General features: G+C 54.3%; 1 protein-coding gene across 1 annotated transcript in view; it reads left to right on the plus strand.

Annotated features, from left to right (window-relative positions):
- Positions 1-1324: 1324 nt before the first annotated feature.
- LOC103186677 (HYDIN axonemal central pair apparatus protein) overlaps positions 1325-25435 on the plus strand; it is a gene marked incomplete at its 5' end in the record, with an annotated part of 38352 nt that continues 14241 nt past the window's right edge. The window contains 20 exons of the mRNA XM_042340429.1: positions 1325-1543; positions 6247-6485; positions 6795-6891; positions 7330-7534; positions 8047-8282; positions 10142-10287; positions 11394-11583; positions 12287-12398; positions 13914-14174; positions 14854-14999; positions 15217-15426; positions 16447-16607; positions 17413-17525; positions 19339-19576; positions 20302-20526; positions 20786-20924; positions 22060-22225; positions 22730-22877; positions 23710-23917; positions 25112-25333. Of these exons, the coding sequence (XP_042196363.1) occupies positions 1325-1543; positions 6247-6485; positions 6795-6891; positions 7330-7534; positions 8047-8282; positions 10142-10287; positions 11394-11583; positions 12287-12398; positions 13914-14174; positions 14854-14999; positions 15217-15426; positions 16447-16607; positions 17413-17525; positions 19339-19576; positions 20302-20526; positions 20786-20924; positions 22060-22225; positions 22730-22877; positions 23710-23917; positions 25112-25333 (3681 nt within the window). The remainder of the gene's footprint in view (positions 1544-6246; positions 6486-6794; positions 6892-7329; positions 7535-8046; positions 8283-10141; positions 10288-11393; positions 11584-12286; positions 12399-13913; positions 14175-14853; positions 15000-15216; positions 15427-16446; positions 16608-17412; positions 17526-19338; positions 19577-20301; positions 20527-20785; positions 20925-22059; positions 22226-22729; positions 22878-23709; positions 23918-25111; positions 25334-25435) is intronic.

Raw genomic sequence — 25435 nt, forward strand, 5'->3', positions numbered from 1 at the left:
GCTGGGGTTAGGGTGGGGGATGGGGCTGGGGTTTGGGCCTAGGGTTGGGGCTGGGGTTAAGGGTGGGGGTTGGGGCTGGGGTTAAGGGTTCGGGCTGGGGTTTGGGGGGTTGGGGCTGGGGTTAGGGTGGGGTGGGGCTGGGGTTGGGGTTTGGGGCTGGGGCTGGAGTTTGGGTGGGGGCTGGGGTTAGAGTGGGGCTGGGGTTGTGGCTGGGGTTTCGGGGTGTTGGGGCTGGGGTTTCGGAGAGTTGGGGCTGGTCAAATTGTGTGTATGTGTGAGGTGGGGTTCAGGGTGGGGTTGAGGTTGGGGCTGGGTTGGCGCTGGTGCTAGGGTTGGGGTTTAGGGAGTTGGGGCTGGGGTGTGTGGGGTTTTGTTTGGGGGGGTTGGGGCTGGGGTGTGGGGTGTTGGGGGGCTGGGTTCAGGGGTGTTGGGTTTGGGGGGTGTGGGTGTGTTGGGGCTGGGGTGTAGGGAGGTTTGTTTTGGGGGGTTGGGGTGTGGGGGTGGTGGGGGGTGGCTGGGGTGTGTGGGGTTTTGTTTGGGGCGTTGGGGCTGGGTGTGGGGGTGTTGGGGGGCTGGGGTTGGGGTGTTGGGGGGGCTGGGGTTGGGGGTGTTGGGGGGGGCTGGGGTGTGGGGGTGTTGGGGGCTGGGGTGTGGGGGTGTTGGGAGGCCGGGGGTGTGGGGTGTTGGGGGGGCTGGGGTGTTGGGGGGCTGGGTTTGGGGTTGGGGGGGCTGGGGTTGGGGTGTTGGGGGGGCTGGGTGTGGGGGGGCTGGGGTTGGGGGGTGTTGGGGGGGCTGGGTGTTGGGGGCTGGGGTGTGGGGGTTGGGGGCTGGGGTGTGGGGGGGCTGGGGTGTGGAGGGTTGGGGGTGTGGGGGGTTGGGGGTGGAGTGTGGGGGTGGTGGGGGGCTGGGGGTGTGGGGGGTTGGGGTGTGGGGTTGTTGGGGGCTGGGGGCTGGAGTGTGGGGCTGGAGTGTGGGGGTTGGGGTGTGGGGTGTTGGGGGCTGGAGTGTGGGGGCTGGGGGTGTGGGGGTGTGGGGGGGTTGGGGTGTGGGGTTGTTGGGGGCTGGAGTGTGGGGCTGGAGTGTGGGGGCTGGGGGTGGGGGGCTGGGGTGTGGGGTGTTGGGGTGTGGGGGTGTTGGGGGGGCTGGAGTGGGGGGTTGGGGTGTGGGGGTGTGGGGGCTGGAGTGTGGGGGCTGGAGTGTGGGGTTTGGGGGTGTGGGGGTGTTGGGGGGCTGGAGTGTGGGGGCTGGGGGTGTGGGGGGGTGTGGGGTGTGGGGGGGTGTGGGGGCTGGTGGTGTGGGGGTGTGTGGGGGGGTTGGGTGTGGGGGTATCTGCCTGCCTGATGCCCAGTTCACAGGGATTGTCCTTCCTGTCAGGTTCATTCTGTTACCTGGAAAGCGCCATCTGCCCAAACTGCAGTCGCTGTTCACTGTGCAGCCTCAGAAAGGCACTCTGAGCCCCGCGGATCGTCCCGTTCACATCCACGTCGCCTTCTCAGGCAACACCACAGTGGACATTAAAGACCAGCCATACCTGCGCTGCCAGGTAAGCCCACAGCAGGAGGTGAACCATTCTTCTTCTTCTTGGTTCAGGAGATTGGCTCCTCTTAACACAGTGAGCAACACAAACTCTACCGCCCGTATCCTCCCCCCACAAACAACGCACCCTGGTCACCCGTTTCCTCGCCAGGCTCCACTGGCTCCTCATCTCCAAAAGGGCCTCAGGTCCTCTCCCTCACTGACAAACCCCTTTGTGCTCCAGCACCTCCTGACCTCTCTGTCCTGCTCAAATCCATCCAAACTGCTCGATTTGGCTGCACGTGTCTGGTTCGAGTCCTACTTAACAAACCGCCTCCACTTCGCCTCTGTAAACTATATCTCCTCCCGCTCCCGCCCTGTGGCATATCCCAGGGCCCTCTCCTCTTTCTCATCTCGGAGATGTTATCATCCACACATATGTGGGCTCAACTTTCACATGTGTGTGGATGATACCGAAATCCACTTCTCCATCTGCAACTTCAGGTCCATTGATGTTGTGTCAGTTTGTCTGGCAGGGCCTGGATGAGCGCAAACTTCCTGCAGCTGATTGTTGACAAGATGGAAGCCATACTCTTTGGCTCCTGTCACTGTCTTCTATCCTGCTCCTCTAACCTCCCTAACCTCCATGGCCTATCCCTCAGACTCACTGAACTAGTGCGCAAACTAGGTATCAGGTTCGATCCACAGCTGTCCTCTCTTCCCCACATCAGGTCCCTGACCAGCACTGCCTTCCTCCAACTCTGCCACATTGCCCACCTCCAAACATACCTTATCCCAAAGGCAGCCAAAACCGCACTAAATGCCAAACCCCCATGTCACAACTTCTAGCCAGGCTCCCTGTTACCGATGGGTAGATTTCAAGGTCCTCACATTCATCTTCAAATCCTTTCATGCCCTGTCACCTCTCGCCAATTCACTTACTCTCCAATCCATTACCTGCTGCCTCCGATCAACCGGCTGCAGCCTCCTACTTGTCCTTCACTCCACCATCGGCGACCACGCTTTAAGCCACTACGCCCTGAAACTCTGGAACACCCTCAATTCCTCCGCCTTGATCCCTCCTTCCCCATCTTCATGTTGCGCCTCCTCCACCAGGCCCATCGTGGCTCCTGGCATTGGTTGTCCCAGAGCTGTCACCCCAACTGCCCCATTGCTCACTCTCTCCGCACCAACCACCTCCGAAAGGCAAACAACCCTTTCCCCTCCCTCATCCATATCCTTTCCAACTCTCCCTGCTCCTCAAACTCATTCAATACCATTCAATACCATCCTCAATACCATTCTCTTGGTGACATCATTCACAGACATGGGGTCAACTTCCACATGTATGCAGATGACACCCAACTCTATCTCTCTGCCTCCCCCCTTGACTCCAGGACCCACTGCTGTCCTGACAGAATGTCTGTCAGACATCAAGTTCTGGATGAGAGATAACTTTCTTCAATTGAACGTTAACAAGACTGAGGCTCCTGATTGGCTCCCGTCAGCGCCTCCTCACCTCAGGCGCTGACAGCATCACCATCCATGGGGCTCACTCCCCCTCACTGAGCCAGTCCGCAACCTTGGGGTTTGAGTCTCAACTATCCTTTCTACCCCACATTCGCGCCATGACCCGCTCTGCCTTCCCCACCTCCGCAACATCTCCCGACTCCACCACTGTCTCACACCGCAGGCCACCGACACCCTCATACACACCTTCATAATATCGAGGCTTGACTATGCACTCACTGCTTGTCGGCCTCCCCAACTCCTCCCTCCATAGTGTAGATCATCCAGAACTCTGCAGCCCGTGTCCTCTCCCACACCAGGCTCCGTGACCCTATCAGCCCCATTCTCGCCCAACTCCACTGGCTTCCCATCACATAGAGGACACAGTTCAAAGTACTAATCCTCACCTTCAAAGCCCTCCATGGTATTGCGCCCCCCTCGCTCTCCGACCTCCTATCCCCCTACCACCCTGTTCGCTCCCTCCGTTCAGCGGGCTCCAGCCTGCTTCATGTCCCCCACCTTGCTCGCCCCACCATTGGCGGGCGGGCCTTCCGCCACTGCACCCACCCTCTGGAACTCCATACTGCAGTCCCTCCATCTCACCCCCTCCCTTGCCTCCTTCAAGACCCACTCAAGACCTTCCTCTTCGACCGTGCTTTTGATCTTCCTGCTTCCCTCCTATCCTCCACCCTCCCCCAGGTCCATAACTCTGTCTGTCCAGCACCTTGGGACATCCTCCCGACATGAAAGACGCTTTTTATATGTAATTTTGTTGTTGTTGTTGTTCCCTCCTCCATCCTCTCCACCAGCAAACCTATCCGCATTTCCCTCCAAAGTGTCTGCTCCCTCTCCAACAAAGCCCTTACTATCCAGTATCTCATCTTAGATAAGCACATTGATATTCTTGGGCTAACAGAAACCTGTCTCTCTCCTGGTGACCCCGTCCCCTTGTTGAAGCCTCCCCTCCTGGCTACACTTTTCACCACACCTCCCACCCCAACCAACGTGGCGGTGGGGTGGCCCTCATCTCCCAAGCTTACCTTGGTCTATCCCCCTTTTCCTCTGGCTGCTTCTCCTCCTTTGAGCACTTCACCCTCTACCATCCATCCTCTCTCTCCCTCAAAATCCTCCTAGTTTATAGCCCCTTTCCCCAAACCGCTGTCTCTTTCCTCACCGATATCTCCTCTCCTCTCATCCCTATCCCTCTGCACTGAACACCTGCTCATAATGGATGGTTTCAACCTCCACCTAAACTCCCTATGCACCACCTCCTCGGATTTCACTGCCCTCCCTGAACCTCACCCTCCACTTCGACCCACTGACCCACAACCGTGGCCACCCACTCGACCTCGTCATCACACGTGGCCTTGACATTTCCAGTCTGTCTATCACGGACACGGTCAACCAGTCTCTCTCCTCAGGCGCTGTTCCCTCTCCCCCTGAAAACCGCTGCTATCACAGTCCTCCTCAAAAACCCACCCTCGATTCCTCTAATCTCTCACACTACTGTCCCATCTCCAACCTCCCCTTCCTTGCCAAACTCCTGGAACGCATCATTGCAGGTCAACTTCAGTCACACCTCTCTCTTCTCTCCCTCCTCGAGCCCCTGCAGTCTGGTTTTCACAGAGACAGCACTTGTCAAAGTCACAAACGACACTCTTTCTATCTGTGACCAGGGCTCCCTCCTAGATCGCTCTGCTGTGTGTTGACACAGTCGACCAAGCCATCCTCCTCCATCAACTCTCCTCCCTCATCCACCTTAATGGGACTGCACTCACATGGTTCGAGGCCAACCTAACCAAACGCCTCCACTTCATCTCGGCAAATGTTTTCTCCTCCCACCCCCATCCAGTCACCTGTGGGGTACCCCAGGGCTCAATCCTTGGGCTCTTCTTTTCCTCATCTATATGCTCCCTCTGGGCAATGTCATCCGTAGACACGGGGTAAACTTCTACATTTGCGGATGACACACAAATCTACTTTGCCTCCTCCAGTATTGACTCCAACTCCGCCGATATCCTATCAGCTTGTCTGGAAGACATCAAGGCCTGGATGAATGTAAACTTCCTGCAGCTGAATATGGACAAGACGGAAGCCATACTCCTTGGCTCCTGTCAGCGTCTTCACTCCTGTGGATCTAAAATCCTCAACCTCTCTGGGCTCCCCCTCACACTCACCGAACCAGTGCGTAATCTAGGCATCTGGTTCGACCCCCGGCTGTCCTTCCTCCCCCACATCTGGTCCCTGACCAGGACCGCCTTCTTCCACCTCCGCCATGTTGCCCTCCTCCAGCTGTACCTTACCACAAATGCAGCCGAAATCCTCGCGCGTTTGTCACCTCCCGCCTGGATTACTCCAACGCACTCCTCGCCGGTCTCCCCAGCTCCACCATTCAAAAGATCAGCACAATCAGAACTCTGCCGCCCACATACTGACCCGGACCTAACTCCGTACCCACATCTCACCTGTTCTGGCCCAGGCTCCCCAAAGCCGAATGGATCAACTTCAAGGTCCTCACACTCAATCCATTCAATGTTCAAACCCATTCACGCCCTGGCTCCTCCCCCGATTGGAGGGACTCATGGAGGGAATGAGAGGAAATGCCGAAGCTGGGAAGCAACGACTCTCTCAAGGACCTTGGATAGGAAGTGGAGGTTTGAGATGGGCCGGTAGCTGGATAGCTGTGATGGGTCGAGGGAAGGTTTCTTCAAGGTGGGGAGATAATGGCTGTTTTGAGGGGAGATGGAACAGTGCCAGATGACAGGGAGAGGCTAATAATGTCAGCGAGTAGTGGGGCAAGGAGGTGGAGCTGGGATTTAAGGAGAGTGGTGGGGATGGGGTCGAGAGTGCAGGTGGTGGACTTCATGGAGGTTACCGTGTTGAAGACAGAGGAGGGGGTGACAGGTTCAAAGCACTTCACAAAATATATGTGAATTGACTGTTTATTTTGTGGGTGAAATATAATGAAAGATGGTGGCAATGCCCTCATGCAGTTCATGCTGAGACGTGTTGCTCACTGGGAAGTGACAGCGAGTTCCTGGTACCTGCCATCCACCAGAGTGAGAGGGCTCAAACCCACGCTGGTCGGATGTCACATGATCAATTAGTGACTATCCTGAGGAGGGTGGGGGGTGGGTGGGGGGTGTAAGTGGGGTCTCCTTGCAGCTGAACCTTCTCCAAGGCGACAAGCCTGATAACGCAATGTGTTTGTGTTGCCCATAGGTCATCGAGCCTTCATTGCCAAAAGGGGAACAGGTCATCGCCAACATCCCGATAAAGTTGAGTGCACGCTCCATCTTCTGCTTGTACACCATCTCCCCCGCCAAGGAGGTCAACTTCGGGACCCTGCTCGTGGGAAATCGCCGCACTCGCACCTTCATCCTGGAGAATAACTGTGACTTTGAGTTCAAATACACCATCCTCAAAACAGCCTGGGACATGCCCATGCAACAACAAAAGAGGTCAGCACCCAGACACCAACACGCTAATAGTGTGGTTATGAGACTGTGTGTGTTTGTTAGACTTTGCAAGACTGTGTGTATGAGACTGTTTATGTGTGTATCTATGGAGCTATGCGTGACTGAGTGTGTGAATGAGTGTGTGAGAGACACAGTGTGTGTGTGTATACTGTGGGGCTGTGTGACTGTGTGTGTGTGTGTGACTGTAGGTGTGAGAGTGCTGCATTGTTGAAGATGCTGTCCTTCGCGGAGTGCTATGTAACAAACATGGCAGCCTTTAATTTGCTGCCTATAACTGTCCCTGTGGTGCAGACCTGCTGGCACCAAGCAAGGGAAGGGGCGAGAAGGCACCAGCTCAGCAAAGTCCAACGGGGCACCTAAACACAAGGAGACAACGTTCATGAACCAGGTGAGTGCGGAGCCGCTTGTGGGTTGACAGTCAGTGACTGGCGGCTGCGCTGCTGGAGGGGCCAACCGTCTGCAGGTGTCAATGCAGCAAAAGGGAGGGGCGGGGTGGTGAGGGCAGGGCGGGGTGGATAGGGCGGGGTGGATAGGGCGGGGCGGATAGGGCGGGACGGTGAGGGCGGGACGGAGAGGGCGGAGAGGGCGGGGCTGTGAGGGCGGGGCGGTCAGGGCGGGACGGTGAGGGTGGGGCGGGGCTGTGAGGGCGGGACGGTCAGGGCGGTACGGTCAGGGTGGGACGGTGAGGGTGGGGCGGGGGAGGGAGGGGCGGAGAGGGCGGGGTGGTGAGGGCGGGGCGGTGAGGGTGGGGCGGGGCGGGGAGGGCGGGGCTGGAGGCCTGGGCCAGGCCTGTGGTGAGCCCCATGTGGCTGTGATTTGTTGCCAGGCTCGCTTTGTGGTCGGGGTGTTCAGCATCTTCCCGGCCTTTGGCATTGTGCTGCCGGGAGCCCAGCAGGTGATCACCGTGGAGGTATTTGCGGAGCTGTCGGGGAAGAGCGAGGAGATCCTGCACATTGACATCACTGATCGAGATCCCAACGACAATCCCGGGGGAATTCCGTACCGGCTGGTAACGGAGGCCTGTCTGCCTGGTAGGATCACGCCAGCCCGAGCCGGTGGCCGACACTCACTGTGGGGATGGGTGGGGGGGTGTCTATAATCTCAGGAGGCTTGTCAGTCAGTCAGTCAGTCAGCGTGCCTCAGACACTGTAGCACATCTCCACAGCCACGTCCCAGGGCACAACACCTGGAGGGGCCCTGACAGAGGTCCACTCAAAAGCCCAGTATCCACACTTATCAGGACAGGTCCTGTTGTGGTTAGGAAAACGGTGAGGATAATAGGATAGCGGCTAACAGAGAAACCGCCGTCACATGAAAGGCTTGAGCTCCAACCATCATGGTCTTGGCCTTTCTAGGTTCTGCCAATGAGCCAGGCCGGTCATCAGCAGTGAGTGCCCTGGAGATACTGCGGACCCACCTGGCTCACTAGCCATGTCCTGCGGGTCTCTTCAGGACAGCCCGTGTTAGAATACAGTTTATGTTTACGCCTTTCCCCTCGGGAGGACCTTTGAGTGATGTGGGTTCACGTGTGTTGGTGATGCAGGCATCATTGTGGACGATGTGGGGTCCATCTTTGAAGAGCATCACATCTGTAAGAACATCAACCTGTCCCAGTTCCTGAACACCATGCAGAGTGGTGGTATCTATGTGGAGGACGAGAAAAGGTTCCTCTTTCACAACGTGCTGGTCGGGCAGACAGCCGAGGCTCGATTCAAAATCATCAACATTGGCAAAGTGCCCTGTGACGTCGCCATCTCTGTCAAACCCATCTCCAACAAGGTAACCACCCCCCACCACTCATCAGGAATAGCCCCCGCTCACCAGGAATAGCCCCCGCTCACCAGGAATAGCCCCCGCTCACCAGGAATAGCCCCCGCTCACCAGGAATAGCCCCCGCTCACCAGGAATAGCCCCCGCTCACCAGGAATAGCCCCCGCTCACCAGGAATAGCCCCCGCTCACCAGGAATAGCCCCCGCTCACCAGGAATAGCCCCCGCTCACCAGGAATAGCCCCCGCTCACCAGGAATAGCCCCCGCTCACCAGGAATAGCCCCCGCTCACCAGGAATAGCCCCCGCTCACCAGGAATAGCCCCCGCTCACCAGGAATAGCCCCCGCTCACCAGGAATAGCCCCCGCTCACCAGGAATAGCCCCCGCTCACCAGGAATAGCCCCCGCTCACCAGGAATAGCCCCCGCTCACCAGGAATAGCCCCCGCTCACCAGGAATAGCCCCCGCTCACCAGGAATAGCCCCCGCTCACCAGGAATAGCCCCCGCTCACCAGGAATAGCCCCCGCTCACCAGGAATAGCCCCCGCTCACCAGGAATAGCCCCCACTCACCAGTAACTTGTAACAATCCGGTGACACCGGTAACGACTGCAGGTCACCGGTAAGACACCGGTTTCACCCTTGTGCTGGTGAGCCGGGGTCTGACCCTCTGCTTAAGTCTTCAAGCGAGACTCAGAATTCCACGTTTGCCACCTACACGTGGACATTCCCGCGGCTGGAATGGAATACACGCTCTCTCCCCGAGGGACGCACTCTGGTTACCTCATCCCTGTGTTTACCAGGATGGTACCAGGGCCGCAGGTTACCTCTGTCAGGACAGTCTGGGGTAGGTTAGGCATTTTTCCACTAGAGAACGACGTTTAGGAGGTGATTTAATTAAAATGATAACATTTCATCATTTTTTAAAATGGTAAGAGGGTTTGATACGGTTAACAACAACAACAAGATTCCATTTATGAAGCGCCTTTCACGTCAGGAGGACGTCCCAAGGCGCTGCACAGTTGGGTCATGACCCGAGCAGGGGGAAATGGTCAGGGTGAGGGGAGGGGAGGGAAGGGAGCGAGGAGGGGGAAGAGAGTCAAGAGGGGAGCTGAAGGTACGGTTGAAGAGAAAGGTTTTGAGACCGGCCTTGAAGGAGGAAAGGGAGGAGGCGGCGAAGGCACTGGGAATGGAGTTTCAGAGCCTCGGGGCTGAGAGGCTGAAGGCCCGACCACCGATGGTAGGGCGGTTGGGGCGGGGGATGTGGAGCAGACTGGAGCCAGAGGAACGGAGGGTACGGGCAGGTAGGTAGGGGGATAGTAGGTTGGAGAGGTAGGAGGGAGCGAGGCCGTGAATGGCCTTGTAGGTGAGGATGAGGATCTTGAAATCAATCCTCTGGGGGATGGGGAGCCAGTGGAGGCGAGCGAGGGTGAGGGTGAGGGCGAGGGTGGGAGTGATGTGGTCCCGAAGCCTGGTGCATACATATAGTCTGTTTCCGCTAGCTGGGGAGCGTGCAACCAGGGGAAACAGCCTCTGGTGTACACACACCCTCTGGTGTACACACACACACACACACTGGTGCACACACTCACACTAGTGTACACACACACACTGGTGTACACACACACTCTGGTGTACACACACACACACACACACACTCTGGTGCACACACACACACTAGTGTACACACACACTCTGGTGTACACACACACACACTGGTGTACACACACTCGGGTGTACACACACACACACTCTGGTGTACACACACACACTGGTGTACACACACACCTTGTGTGTGCACACATGCACACCCTCTGGTGTGTACACACCCACCTTCTGGCCTTTGATCCCTGCCTGTCTCTGTCCTCAGATGGTTGCTCGTATTACTGATATCTTCGATGTGGAGCCCACACGGATGAACATCCCCAGCTACGCCCACATGTTCGCAGTTGTCAGCTTCACGCCTCAGACAATGCAGAACTATCATTGTATATTTGAGGCATTGGTGGACTCCGTGTCCGGGTAAAGCCATGTCTTGACCCCTCGACACACAGCACAACACCCCCACCCACAACCCCCCCACACACACGGCGACACACACACAGCAACTCACTCTCTGTGTCTCTCTCTCACTTTGTCTCTCACTGTGTCTCTCTCTCACTGTGTCTCTCTCTCACTGTCTCTCTCTCTCACTGTCTCTCTCTCTCACTGTGTCTCTCTCTCACTGTGTCTCTCTCTCACTGTGTCTCTCTCACTGTGTCTCTCTCACTGTGTCTCTCTCTCACTGTGTCTCTCTCTCACTGTGTCTCTCTCTCACTGTGTCTCTCTCTCACTGTCTCTCTCTCTCACTGTGTCTCTCTCTCACTGTGTCTCTCTCAGTGTCTCTCTCTCTCATTGTCTCTCTCTCAGTGTCTCTCTCTCTCATTGTCTCTCTCTCAGTGTCTCTCTCTCTCATTGTCTCTCTCTCAGTGTCTCTCTCTCAGTGTCTCTCTCCCACTGTGTCTCTCTCTCTCACTGTGTCTCTCTCACTGTGTCTCTCTCTCACTGTCTCTCTCTCAGTGTCTCTCTCTCACTGTCTCTCTCACAGTGTCTCTCTCACAGTGTCTCTCTCTCTCTCTCACTGTCTCTCTCTCAGTGTCTCTCTCTCAGTGTCTCTCTCTCTCAGTGTCTCTCTCTCACTGTGTCTCTCACTGTGTCTCTCACTGTCTCTCTCTCAGTGTCTCTCTCTCACTGTCTCTCTCTCTCTCTCACTGTCTCTCTCACTGTGTCTCTCACTGTGTCTCTCTCTCACTGTCTCACTGTCTCTCTCACTGTGTCTCTCTCTCACAGTGTCTCTCTCACTGTGTCTCTCTCTCACTGTCTCACTGTCTCTCTCACTGTGTCTCTCTCTCACAGTGTCTCTCTCACTGTGTCTCTCTCTCACTGTCTCACTGTCTCTCTCACTGTGTCTCTCTCTCACAGTGTCTCTCTCACAGTGTCTCTCTCTCTCACTGTGTCTCTCTCTCGCAGTGTCTCTCTGTCACTGTCTCTCTCACAGTGTCTCTCTCTCACTGTCTCTCTCTCAGTGTCTCTCTCACAGTGTCTCTCTCTCTCACTGTCTCTCTCACTGTGTCCTGTTGCAGCTCCAATCTGAAATCCAAGAACCTGGTGTTTGACATTATGGGAGACGGGAACCTTCCGAGGGTGAGGATCCAGCGTCCGAGCCTGCGGGACAAGGCAGGACATGCCTTACTGCTGTACAGCCGGCAACTGCTGGGCATCGCACAAACGCTGCCCGTTACCCTCATCAACGAGGGCTCCTTACCCGCTCAGGTACACACTGCCACTCAGGTACACACTGCCACTCAGGTACACACTGCCACTCAGGTACACACTGCCATTCAGGTACACACTACCAGGTACACACTGCTGCTCAGGTACACACTGCCACTCAGGTACACACTGCCACTCAAGTACACACTGCCACTCAAGTACACACTGCCATTCAGGTACACACTACCAGGTACACACTGCCGCTCAGGTACACACTGCCACTCAGGTACACAGAGCCAGGTACACACTGCCGCTCAGGTACACACTGCCACTCAGGTACACAGAGCCAGGTAAACACTGCCACTCAAGTACACAGAGCCAGGTACACACTGCTGCTCAGGTACACAGAGCCAGGTACACACTGCCGCTCAGGTACACACTACCACTCAGGTGCACACTACCAGGTACGTATTGCCACCCAGGTACACACTGCCACTCAGGTACACATTACCACTCAGGTACACACAACCAGGTGCGCACTACCACTCAGCTACACACAACCGGGCACACACTGCCACTTAGGTACACACAACCAGGTACTCACTGCTACTCAGGTACACACAACCAGGTACACACTGCCGCTCAGGACACACAACCAGGTACACACTCCCACTCAGGTACACAATGCCAGGTACACGCTGCTCAGGTACACACTGAGGGGCTCAGTGTCTAGTGGGTCAGTAGATACCGGCTTTGTTCACAGGTCACCATTAACCTGGCTGATGTGAATGGCGCCTTTTCACTGAATCCCTGTATCATCACACCCTGCATCTTCCCCAAAGAGAAAATCAACATGAAGCAGGACGTGAGCCTGGGTGAGGGGTTGATCATGAGGGCTTGGAGGGGGAGTGATGGTGGAGGGGGGGCCTGGGGAGTGATCAATGAGGCTGGGGGCAGTAATTGGGGGTGGGGGTGCTGGGGGAATAATCAGGGGGCCTGGGGAGGATTGATTGGTGATGGGTAGGGGCTGGGGAATGATAGGGGTGGGGGGGGGGCTGTGGGGAGTGATTGGTGGTGGGCAGGGCTGAGGGGCAGAGGACCTGCACTGATGACCTGGTGGATGAGTATCAGTGAGTGAATGAGTATGTGAGTGAGTGAGTGTGTAAGTGGGTGGGTCAGGAAGTATGTGAGTGAGTGTGTGACTGGGTGGGTGAGTGAGTGAGTGCGTCAGTGAGTGAGTAAGAGGTTGGGTGATTGAGTGGGTGGTCGGGCAGGCAAATGTTTAAGTGTGAGTGAGTGTATGGGTTGAGTGTGTGAGTGAGTGTGTCAGTGAATGAGTGAGTGAGAGGGTGGGTGAGTGAGTGAGTGAGTGAGAGGGTAAGAGAGTGAGTGAGTGGGTGATCATGTCAGAGAGTTTGTCAGTGAGTGAGTGGGTGAGTGAGTGAGAGGGTGAGTGAGTGAGCGAGGGTGAGTGAGTGAGAGGGTGAGTGAGAGGTTGAGTGAGAGGGTGCGTGAGTGAGAGGGTGAGTGAATGAGAGGGTGAGTGAGAGGTTGAGTGAGAGGGTGCGTGAGTGAGAGGGTGAGTGAATGAGAGGGTGAGTGAATGAGAGGGTGAGTGAGTGGGTGAGAGGGTAAGTGAGTGGGTGAGAGGGTAAGTGGGTGAGTGAGTGAGTGAGTGCGTTTGTCAGTGAATGAGTGAATGAGAGGGTGAGTGAGTGGGTGAGAGGGTAAGTGAGTGGGTGAGAGGGTAAGTGGGTGAGTGAGTGAGTGCGTTTGTCAGTGAATGAGTGAGAGGGTGGGTGAGTAAGTGAGTGAGTTGGTGAGAGGGTGAGTGAGTGGGTGGGTAAGTGGGTGAGTGTGTCAGTGAGTGAGTGGGTGGGTGGTTGAGTGAGTGAGTGGGTACGTGGGTGAGTGAGTGGGTGGTTGAGTGAGTGGGTGGGTGAGTGGGTGGGTGGGTGGATGAGTGGGTGAGTGAGCGAGCGAGCGAGCGAGCCCGGGGTGATGGTGAGCGCTGACGGTTGCCCACAGTGTGTGTGAGTGTGAGTGTGAGTGTGTAAGCCCGGGGTGATGGTGAGCGTTGCCGGTTGCCCACAGTGTGTGTGAGTGTGAGTGAGTGTGAGCCGGTGATGGTGAGCGCTGCCGGTTGCCCACAGTGTGTGTGAGTGTGAGCGAGTGTGAGCCGGTGATGGTGAGCCCTGCTGGTTGCCCACAGTGTGAGCGAGTGTGAGTGTGAGTCGGTGATGGTGAGCGCTGCGGTTGCCCACAGTGTGTGTGAGTGAGTGAGTGTGAGCCGGTGATGGTGAGCGCTGCGGTTGCCCACAGTGTGTGTGAGTGTGAGTGAGTGTGAGTGAGTGTGAGCCGGTGAGTGTGAGCACTGCGGTTGCCCACAGTGAGGGACGCCTGTCTGCTGTTGGTGTGGCTCAGCACTGGGGAGAGGGCGCAGTTCGAGGTGACCTTCAGGCCGTCACTGCCCCGACGTCTCGTGGGGTCACTGCACCTCTCGGTGCTCAACAACCAGTTTGAGGACACAGTGGTCCAGTTGGTGGGAGAGGGCTACGAGGACGACATCACTCTCGACAACATCCACGGCCTGGGGTCCGGGGGGGACACCGCCTCCATCACCGCACCAGAGGAGGAGGAGGAGGCTGAAGGTCAGCAGTGCTCACACACACACACTCACACACATACATACACACACACACATACACACATACACACACACACACACACACACATACACACACACACACATACACACATACACACACACACACACACACATACACACACACACACATACACACAGACACACACACACACAGACACACACACACACACACATACACACAGACACACACACACACACACAGATATACACACACACACATACACACAGACACACACACACACACACACAGACACACACACATACACACACAGACACACACACACACACATACATACACTCACACACCCACACATAAACATACAATACACACACACCACTCACACTCACATACTCATTCACACACACAAACACAATCTGCATGTAATACCCTCTGGAATGAGGTGAACAGCGTCGTCCCTCAGGGAGAGTGTCCACATTGCATTCCAGTCACGGGAACCTCAATGTGTAGATGCCATACATGGACCTCCCAGTCTGGTTTGGAGACGCTCAGGCGTGGTGACGGGTTTGGGTGTGTATCAGACCAGGCCGATCACGGTGATGGTTTTCCCCATGTGTCAGACCGCCAGCTGACCACAGAGAGGGCGGTTACTTTGCTTGCGCTCTGGTGAAGTGCGAGTCCCATTGCGAGTGTCTCTCCCCAGCGATACACACGGACCTGCTGCAGTTTGGAGACTGTAACGTGGGCTGGCCGTACACCATCACCTTCACCATGACTAACCGTAGCGTGTCTGACGTGGTGCGCTTCGAATGGCTACCAGACATCCCGGAGCTCAGCTTCTCACCGCAGGTACCACATGCCCAGCATTGCTCACGCAGAAACCCCCAACACTGCCCGCCTGGCATCACCCAACATCGCCTGCCCGGCACACCCCTAAAATCAGCCTCAACACCGTCCAGCACTGCTCACTCTGCCGTACACAGCACGCTCGCCCCACCTGGTCCGATTCACATGGACAGGTTTCTCACTGCCCGCCCGTCTCTTGCTCTTTCCCTCGGACGTACAGATTGGCCACCTGCACGCCGAGTGTGCCAAGGACATCACCGCTACCTTCCGGTCCCTGGTGCCCGTCACCTTCAACTGCTCCGTCAGCAAGTGCAACGTGGTCAAGGTGAGCTTCCAGCTGCCAGCCGACCAGGTGCCAGACTGGGACGACCGGCTGCAAGTGGTCAAGTGGATCGATGCCCCCAAAGGAACATTGCCGGCCAAGAAAAAGGTGAACTTATCTGATTCTGAGGCAATGAGAATCTCATATCATCAGGAGAGTGTCTCAAAGTGCTTCACAGGTTATACAGTAAAGTGCAGTGACTGTGGGTTTTGTAGGCAAATGTGGCAGCCAACTTGTGCACAGCAATGTCTCACAAACAGCCATGGAGTGAGTGACTTATTTTATTTGGGGAATTGATGTCTAGGACACCAGGAAAAACTCACTCCTCCTTTTGAATAGTGCCGTGGGATCTTCAACCAAACCAAAAGGCAGACGGGATTTTATGACTCATCCAAAGGATTTAAGATGATTTGATTGAGGTGTTTAAGATGATATAGAGATTCGATAGGGTAGATACAGAGAAGCTATTTCCTCTGGTGGGGGAATGCAAAACAAAGGGCATAGTCTTAAAATTAGAACCAGGCCATTTAAGAATGCATTTTTTCACTCAAAGAATGGTGGAAATCTGGAATTCTCTCCCCCAAAAGGCCGAGGATGTTGGATCCATCCACACCATCAAGAGTGAGGTTAATAGATTTTTGGTAGGTCGGGGTGTTAAGGGATATGGGCAAAAAGTGGGAAATTGAAAGGATTAGTTGAGGTACTGATCAGCCATGATGTAATTGAATGGCGGAACAGGCTAGAAGGGCTGAATGGCCTCCCCCTGTTTCTATGTACCTCTGACAATGTAGAGCTCCTCCAGCAATGCACTGGAGTATCAGCCTGGAGTGTGAGTTCTCGTTCTCCCTCCCTCCCTCTCGTTCTCCCTCCCTCCCTCTCGTTCTCCCTCCCTCCCTCTCGTTCTCGCTCCCTCCCTCTCGTTCTCGCTCCCTCCCTCTCGTTCTCGCTACTTCCCTCTCATTCTCCCTCCCTCCCTCTCATTCTCCCTCTCCCTCTCATTCTCACTCTCTCGCTCTCGTTCTCACTCTCTGCCTCTCGTTCTCACTCTCTGAGCGTCTCTCCCCCTTCCCTCGCTTGTAGCCTGTACTCAGGCCCCTGGCTGAAGCTGTGACTGACTCTGCCATTCAGGTGGTGGAGATTGACCCAGAGCCTGCCTATGTGACACTGGAGCACACAACCCGCCAGCTGGAGCTGAAGCTCAGCGCTATGGTGGATTACAGCGACTATGAAGAGGGCTTCGAAAACATCCGCTTCAAAGACACCCTCCTGTTCCAGACCCGCATCCATCAGTGAGTTATAATAATCGCAGCTCCTATTCACATCATCAGAATCTTGGGATTCACCATGAAGTGTAGTGATTGTGCATTTGTGTGTAAATTCCAGCGGAGGGAGGGGAACGCCAGTACTCTCTGGGGATGAGCTGGCAATGGAATGTCAGAATCGAGCCCACCCTCACTAGTCCGATTGCGGAGCCAGGTGGGTCCACAGTACTCCAGGGGATGACAGCACAGCCCAGCCTGTGGGAGGAGTAAATGCCCCATTAATGCCCCATTGTCGTACCACGGGGTTGTGGAGTCCTGCACGGGCATGGACTCGGTTTAACATCCATCTGAAAGCCGGCGACTCTTGACAACGCAGCACTCTCTCCGTCCTGAACTGCAGTGTCAGCCTACACTGTGAGCTCAAAGCCCCTGATGTAGAGCTTGAACCCACAAACTGGTTAACCCGGAGGCCAGGCTGCCAGTGACAGAGCCAGTGACAGAGCCAGTGACAGAGCCAGGCTGACACAGCAGCACTGAGCCACACAGAGCAGTTCGCATCCACCACTGATATTTATAGATTGCATCTTTCACATAAAAAGAAGCATCTGGTGCTTTGCAGCTGTTAATTAGATATGAAGATGAACGCGGCAGGTAATAATAATAATAATCCTTGCATTTGTTATAGCGCCTTATCACGTCTCAAAGCACTTCACAGAATATACTGTAAAGTGAATATTTTGTGGCTGAAACGTGGCAGCCAATAATTTATGCCAATAACATGGCGAAGCCACATGGTGAGCTAACATCCTGACCCCACGTTCCTCCTCCACAGCTTGGCTATTTCCAACAAGGGGCCTGGGAAGCTGGAGTACATCTGGCAGGTCCTGCCACAGGAGCCAAGTAAAGCTACACATACCCTGGCGGAGGGAGCAGCCCCCGCGGAAGGTAAGCTGTGACCACTCAACCTCCGCACCTGCCACTGATGGAACCATCTCTCAGGGTGGAGGGGACATGTGCCCGAGCTGTGGGCAGGAAGATGGTGGCAATGCTCTCACACATTTCGTGAGCTGTGTTGCCCACAGGAAGCTCACAGGAAGTTCCTGGTACCTGCCTAGTGAGGGCTCAAACCCACGCTTGTTAGATGTCAACTGACTATTCTCCTGGTGGGTGGGGGGGTGGGAACTGAGATGGCTCCAAGGTCACATGTTTAGCAACGGAACGGAGGGTGGAGTGTGCCGGAAGGGAGGGGTTGTGGGAAGGCGGGGCTATCAGAGGGGCGGGCTGGAGGCTCCTCTCCCACTCTGTTTCTCATCCGAAGGACATGTCTCCAACATTGGAGCGCTGGTGTGTCATCCTGGACTGTGAGCAGAGACATGGGCAAAGTACTACAGAAGCTGGAAATCTGAAATGGAAACGGAAGTCGCTGGGAACACTCAGCAGGTCAGGCAGCATCTATGGAGAGAAGGGATTTGAATGTAAGGACCCGAAAGGGTCAAATCCCTTCTCTCCATTGATGCTGCCTGACCTGCTGCGGGTACCCAGCCACTTCTGGTTTTTGTTTCACGTCAAACTCAATGTTCTGTATCACATGTATACTTAATTCAGTGATGACATCGTTTATTTTTACAATGTTGGATAACGTCTCAGAGTCTTTCACGGTGGCAGGGTTGGAAATGGAGCTGGGAGAGGGGTGAGGGAGGGAAGGTGGACAGCTTAGGTCAGTGAGGGTAGTGAATGGTGATGTGAAGCAGAGCGATGATAGTACAAGGCTGGTATTGGCTGGCCTCTGGCATTGATTATCGCAGACGGGCTTTCAGCCATTCCACCCCCGACTCTGGAACGCCCTCCGACTCGCCCCTCGCTCACCTCGTCAAAGGTCCATCTCAAGACCTGTCTCTTGGCTGCAATTTTGCTCCCTTGGCTCCTACCACCAGAATTCAGCCAGCGGGTTTCAAGCTCTTTGAGACGTCCTCCCGACTGAGACGTTGTAAACCTCATAATCCCAACTAGTTATCTTGAGCAGCGAATTAGGCATAGCTCCTCCTGGGCCACATGGGGCGCTGTGACTGGTGCAGGTGCTCGTCCGAGGTTGGGTGCACACGCTCAGATGCATTACAAAGGCCTCTGGTCTATTCGAGGGCCTATCCTTTCATAGAGAGGAGGAGGGGAGGGAGGCCGCAACCGCTCAATAAACCAGAAGCTCCTGGGATGCATCTGAGCATCCACAACCTCCGCTGAGCATCAGTGACAGGATAGGGCGGGAGGCCTCTGCGATGCCAGACGCCATCTTATAGGACAAGGATCTGAATTAAGTACCTGCAAGAATTTCTAGATCGTGACCAGTTCGTGTTAAGTGGAGTGACAAGTAAAGCGGACACAGTTATAATAATAATAATAATCCTTGCATTTGATACAGCGCCTTATCATGTCTTCGAGACGTCTCAAAGTGCTTCACAGAATATACTGTAAAGTGAATTGACTGTGTATTTTGTGGGCGAAACGCGGCAGCCAATTGTGCACAGCAGTGTCCCACAAACTGTCGTGGGTTGGGTGACCAAATTATTATTATTATTACATTGTAATATTTAGATTATTTCCATGGATGATCTAACGGTCCACTTCGCATTAATTTACTGACATTTTGCATGGGGAATGGCTGGGATATGATAGCATGGCAACTTAAGTGGAAGTCACAAGTTAAGCCAAGGTCTTGGTATCAGGAGTTAAATGTAAATGTCAGTCATGTTTCCTTTTTCAGCGACTGGTGCAGAGAATTTGTTAGCAAACATCACGGCACTCCAAGGGATTCTGAAATCCATTTCAATCCCTGACAAACAAGGCTTGTCTTCCGAGACCCTCATGTCCAGCAGCTGTGATGCGGCCCCCTTCTCCGTGGAGCCCTGGTGCGGAGTGATCCCTGTCGAATCCGAGCAGAAATTTATCATCAAATTCTCTCCCACTGAGGTCAAGGAGTTTGAGACCCATCTCCTGTTCAGGTAACCCCATGGAACCCTCACACAGATAGATACTCACTGACACACAGAAGGAAGAGGCAACTGGATCAGCCTGGCATTGACAGCCAGTCAGAACATCTCACACAGCTTCACTCGCACTCCAGGGACCATGCTGGGCTCCAGTATCCCACCATGGAAGCTTCCATGTCCTGGAATGGAATGCGCACACTCTTCCCAGAAGGGTGCACCCTGCTTATCTAATTCCTTTGGGTATTACGCCCAGATTCGCAAGAGCCAAGGCTTGGCAACACCTAACCAGCTGATACCCCATAGTTTCCCATTGAGAGCACTGTGGCAAGCTTCCTGCTGTTTGTCCAGCTAGGACCACCCTGCCTGTTAGGTAGGTTAGCTTGCAGGGTTAACAGGAGCTGAGTGAGACAATTCCCTGCCCCAGTGACTGGTCTGTCCCTCCCAAGTCCTGCTGATCATCCAGGCTGTGCAGTTATCAGCAGTGAGTGCCCTGGAATACTACAGACCCGCCTGGCTCAGGAACCGGATTAGAGATTGGCACAGAGGGTGGGCTTGGTTTTGACACTCCGTTACCAAACATGTCACCTTGGAGCCAGATCAACCCCAAGAAGACCCTGTTCATCTTCCCACCTGCCCGCTCCCCCCCACCCCTCCCCCTGGAGGGCAGTGTCACCTAATCAAGTTGCTGAGATCAGAGAACTATACTCTAATCGATTCACGTGTCTCTTGTATCCCAGCATCCCGAACCTGCGGAGGGACCGGGAGTGCCCGGTGCTGACTATCAGAGGCCGCAGCCTGCTGCCCTACTGCCACTTTGACCTTGAAGACTCCGATTATATCAGCAGCAACAGACGCAACCCCGAGCTAGAAGGTCCAGGAGGGACCCCGCCCGGCATCACACTGGACCCCAACACTCGCGTCATAGAGTTTACAGCTGTGGGAGTGATGACCAAAAACACCAGGTAAACTGTCCATCACTCCAGTGTGGAGACTCCACTGTAGTGGGATGGTAGGGCATCTTTTCAAATGCCTACCGTCACCTCCCCCTCTGACCAGCTCAGCGTCGTCCTGCGCCACCGTTAAGCGCTCTGGGACGCTACCCTGCGTGAGGGGCACTGTGTAAATGCAAGTTGCTATTGTTGACAGGGATAAGACGTGATCTGGCCCTTGTGAAGCCAGACACCGGCTGATTTACAGTGAATCCCATCTTGTCCTTCCCAGGTCCTTCGTCATTATGAACCCCACAAATTTCGACTATTCCTTCCAGTGGGTGGCTGAGACCTCTCAGGATTCCCGGGTCATCCCTTCCTTCTTCTGCCACACCGAGAGAGGCAACCTCCCCGGAGGCAGCCGCTCAGAGGTGAGTTCTGATAGTCATAACTCAGTGGTTAGAGCCTTCGCCTCACAAGCGAGAGGACCTGGGTTCCATTCCCAGGCTGGGTGAAATATTGGGCAAGTTTTCTTACTCCACACGTCTCTGTCTTCTGAGCAGTAAGTAGGAGTACACTTATTAGTCGATTGGCGGATCGCTGCCATGTTTCGTCCACAAAATATAGAATAAATCCACTTTACAGTATGTTCTGTGAAGCGCTTTTGAGATGCAAGGATTATTATGATTCTATAGTCCGTGATGTGGATGGTGACAGTTGAAGGCAGGACCACCTGCCAGGCCTGTGGGTGATTGAATGTTCAGATAGAGCTTTGTCGGAGGTAGATAGATAGAGTAATAATAATAATCCTTGCATTTGGTATAGCGCTTTTCACGACTTCTGGACGTCTCAAAGCCCTTCACAGACTATGCTGTAAAGTGAATTGACTGTATATTTGTGGGCGAACGCAGCAGCCAATTGCACACAGCAATGTCCCACAAACAGTCGTGGATTGAAAATGACCAATTTATTATTGTTTTGGGTTTTGGAGGGATTATTATTAGGCTCTGTGTGGAGTAAGGAAACTTGCCCAAGGTTTCGCCCTCTGCCTGGAATTGAACTCAGGTCTCTCACTTGCAAAGCGAGTGCTCTAACCACTGAGCTACAGGACTCCACTGAAGATATATTTGAGAGAAGCTGTTTCCTCTGGCGGGTGGGTCAGTAATCAGGGGACATAGATTTAAGATAATTGTCAAAAGAACCAGAGGGGAGATGAGGAGAATGTTTTTACACAGAGAGTTGTTAGGGTCTGGAACGCACGACCTGAAAGGGTCGGTGGGAACCGATTCAATAACAACTTTCAAAAGGGAATTGGATAGAGACTTGGAAAGGGAAAATTTGCAAAGATATGGGGCAAGAGCAGGGGAGTGGGGCTGATTGGGCAGCTCTTCCAAAGAGCCAGCACAGGCACGATGGGCCGAATGGCCTCCTTCTGTGCTGTAATATTCTATGATCCTAAGACAGGACCCTGCAAAATAAGTAAACTATGTCTGCACTGTACAGTGAATCCTGTGAAGCGCTCTGAGACTGTGAGATGTTTATTGTTATATTTTGCTTTTCTTTGAGATCATCTTTGAGTTTGCGCCTCAGAAGCTGGATATCACAGAGTCCTTCTGGAGTTTCATCATCCCCGAGCAGCACCTCACCGTGCCCTTTTTGTTAGTGGGCAAAACCAGCGAGCCTGCCGTGTCTCTGGACCGCTCCCACATTAACTTCAAGTGTGTGCTGATAGGTGGGTAGCTTGTGGCTTCACTTCTCACAGCTCCTGTGAACAACACCCACCACTCCAGCCATCACTGCTGCTTTCACTCCTGTTTCTCACATCATGAGCTTTCTCATTTTTCATTCACATCTTCAAGACTGAGGTGGGTAGATATTTGTTAGGTCAGGGCATCAAGGGTGGGTCATTGGACTTGAGGTACAGATCAGCCATGAAAAGAGCTGTCCAAATCAACCCCACTCCCCCACGCTCTCCCCATAGCCCTACAAACTTGTCCTCCCCAAATAATGTATTTCTTTCTTAAAACTTGTTATCAAATCTAGTTGTTATCTCATTCCCTCTCTCTCCCCCTCTTACTTACTCTCTCTCTGTATTTCCTTCCAACCCTCCCACACATTCTCACACACTCTTTCTGTGTCTTACACACACTCTCACACACATACACACACTCACTCACTCACTCACATACTCTCTCTCACCCTCTCTCACACACACTCTTTCGCTCGCTATGTGCAGGTCAGCGAGTCCAGGAGACAGCCTACATGGTGAACAATGAAGTCAGCCCTTTCCAGTTCTGTTTCAGAGCGAGCTCGCTGCACTCCACGGGCTACGCCAACACCCTCACCGTGGAGCCCATGCAGGGGACGGTGCCCCCACAAACCAGGTAAGCCCCCCGTAACAGATTACCCCCCCGCTCCCAGTTAGCCCCATCCCTGCTTGCAGTTAGCCCCAGCCCCACTCCAGGTCAGCCTCGCCCCCAAACCAGGTTAGTTCCCCTCCCCATCCCTCTGCTCCAAATTAGCACCCCACCCCTGCTTCAGGTTAGCCCCCCCACCCTCCAAGGTCTGGGTTAGAGCCCCAGCCACACCAGCTGCCTTGTGTTTGGTGCAGCAATCAGCAGTGACTCTCGCACAAACACAGCAGCCGATTCACACAACAACGTCCCACACACAGCCGCAGAGTGAGTGACCAATCTTGTCTGGGGGCTTGTTGGCCAGGACAACCAGGAGGGAGAGAAACTCCATTCTGTTTTCAAATAGTACCACGAGCACTTTAACGTTCACCTGGTCAGGCAGATGGGACCTCGGTTTAACGACTCATCTGAAGGGCGGCACCTGTGACAATGCAGTGCTCCCCCAGCACTACATTGGAGCGTTAGCCCACAGTCCTGACTTGGGGTTTGAACCCACAACCTTGAGGCTCCGAGACGAGCAAGAGTGGTGAGCCGGGCTGTCAACAACAGCATGCTGTAACACCCAGTCCTGCCCTAGCTACTCCTGTTATAACCTCCCTTCATATCAACAACAACAACTTGCATTTATATAGTGCCCTCCACGCCGGGCGGCATCCCAGAGCGCTTGTATCAGAGTGATTTGTTCCCAGAGTGACACTGTCTGAGCTGGGCTCCTGTGGTGGTGGTGTTGTTGATGTTGATGATGATGATGAAGGCTAGCTGGACTGCTCACGCTTTCTGATATGTTCTGATCCACTCACAGCCTCCCCATCACCTTCTCTTTCACTCCGATCTTCGAGGGAGACGTGAACTTTAACTTGATCTGCGATGTGCTGCTGAAGACGCTGCCATTGACCATGAACGTGAAGGTGGAGGGTTACAGCATGACGGCCATCGTTCATTGCGAGGCCACTGATGGTTCCACCATGGAGCTCAGCATGACCACAGTCAACGAGATCAACTTCGGAGAGGTCAGTACTGAGAGGGCAAACACAATGTCAGCAGCTTCACAGCCCATAGTCTCTCTTTACCAGGCTCCGCCAACTCATAACCCCATCACCCCCACTCCACTACACTGGCTCCCCATCTCCCCCTCCACTGGCTCCCCATCTCCCCCTCCACTGGCTCCCCATCTCCCCCTCCACTGGCTCCCCATCCCCTCCCCCTCCACTGGCTCCCCATTGCCCAATAGATTAACTTTAAGATCTTCACTCACAAAACAGTCACCGCACTTTACAGTGTAGCCGGTGAAGCACTTTGAGACATCTTGACGAAGTGAGAAGTCGCTATATCAAACGTAAGGATTATTAATATTATTATGATCCTTTTAAATCCCTCCATGGCCTCCCCCACCCATAGATCTGCGATTTCCAGCCATCTCACACCCTTGGCCCCTGCATCCCTTCCACCAACTTTCAGACCCTCTCCCCGGCACTCTGGGACTCTCCTCCCACATCCGCCCTCCTCATTCCTTCCCTCACGGCTTCCAAAACCCGTCTAAATACTAACGCTTTCACCACCCCTCCCGCTGCCCCCTCCCATCACCCTGCTCAGCTCTTCTCTGTACCTGGTGTCTCTCTTTTCCCCCCCTATTTCCCACCCATCTCTCTCACTCTCCCCTCTCTCACCCCCTTCCCTTAAAAGAGTATAACATTTTAAATGTGATTAGAAAAAGTAAACTTAGGTCAACACTTCCTGATGCCCCACAACGAGAGCAAGAGGTCACAGGTTTAGAGGTGTAGAGGGCAATTTCAGGACAGACACCAGGAAGTTAATGACTGGAACAGGGTTGCCAGGAAGGGTGACTGAGGCCAGGGCACTGGGACTCACTTAAAAAAGTAGCTTGATAATAATAATAATAATCGTTGCATTTGATATAGCGCTTTTCACATCTTCTGGATGTCTCAAAGCGCTTCACAGAAGATACTGTAAAGTGAATTGACTGTATATTTGTGGGCGATGCTGCGATTGGAGGACTGTAGGATGAGATTACATGAGCCAAAGGGCTTCCTTAGCCAGACCGATCTTGTGCGATGACAGGGCATGGAATGTGAGGTGTCATGGTGCTTGGGACAAGCCAACAGTAGCGAGGGTGGTGGGGAGCCGGGACCCACTTGTCTCGCTGGTGTGGAGTTCATTCTTGCAATACTGCCCTTTGGCCACAGGTGGAGCTGTTGGACCACAACAACTACTTCTTCTCCATCTGCAACGAGAGCAAGTATGACCTGGATTTTCAGTGGAAGCTGATGTGCCCCAATGAGTTTCAGGGCTGCCTGGAGCTCACCCAGGAGAGCGGCAACATCGAGATCGGTGGCTCCAGCTCTTCCTCCATCGCCTTCCACCCGATAAAAAAGTGTGTGCTGCAGAACGTCAAGCTGATACTCCAGGTACCATTTAGAGTCTCGCCGATTCTGTCCGACTGTCTCGGTCTCCGACTGTTTCGATGACCGACTGTCATTGTGGAGTGCAGTGGTTGGAGCCGGAAAGTG

The sequence above is a fragment of the Callorhinchus milii genome, unplaced genomic scaffold, assembly GCF_018977255.1.
Source record: "Callorhinchus milii isolate IMCB2004 unplaced genomic scaffold, IMCB_Cmil_1.0 Scaffold14, whole genome shotgun sequence".
Lineage (NCBI taxonomy): Eukaryota > Metazoa > Chordata > Chondrichthyes > Chimaeriformes > Callorhinchidae > Callorhinchus > Callorhinchus milii.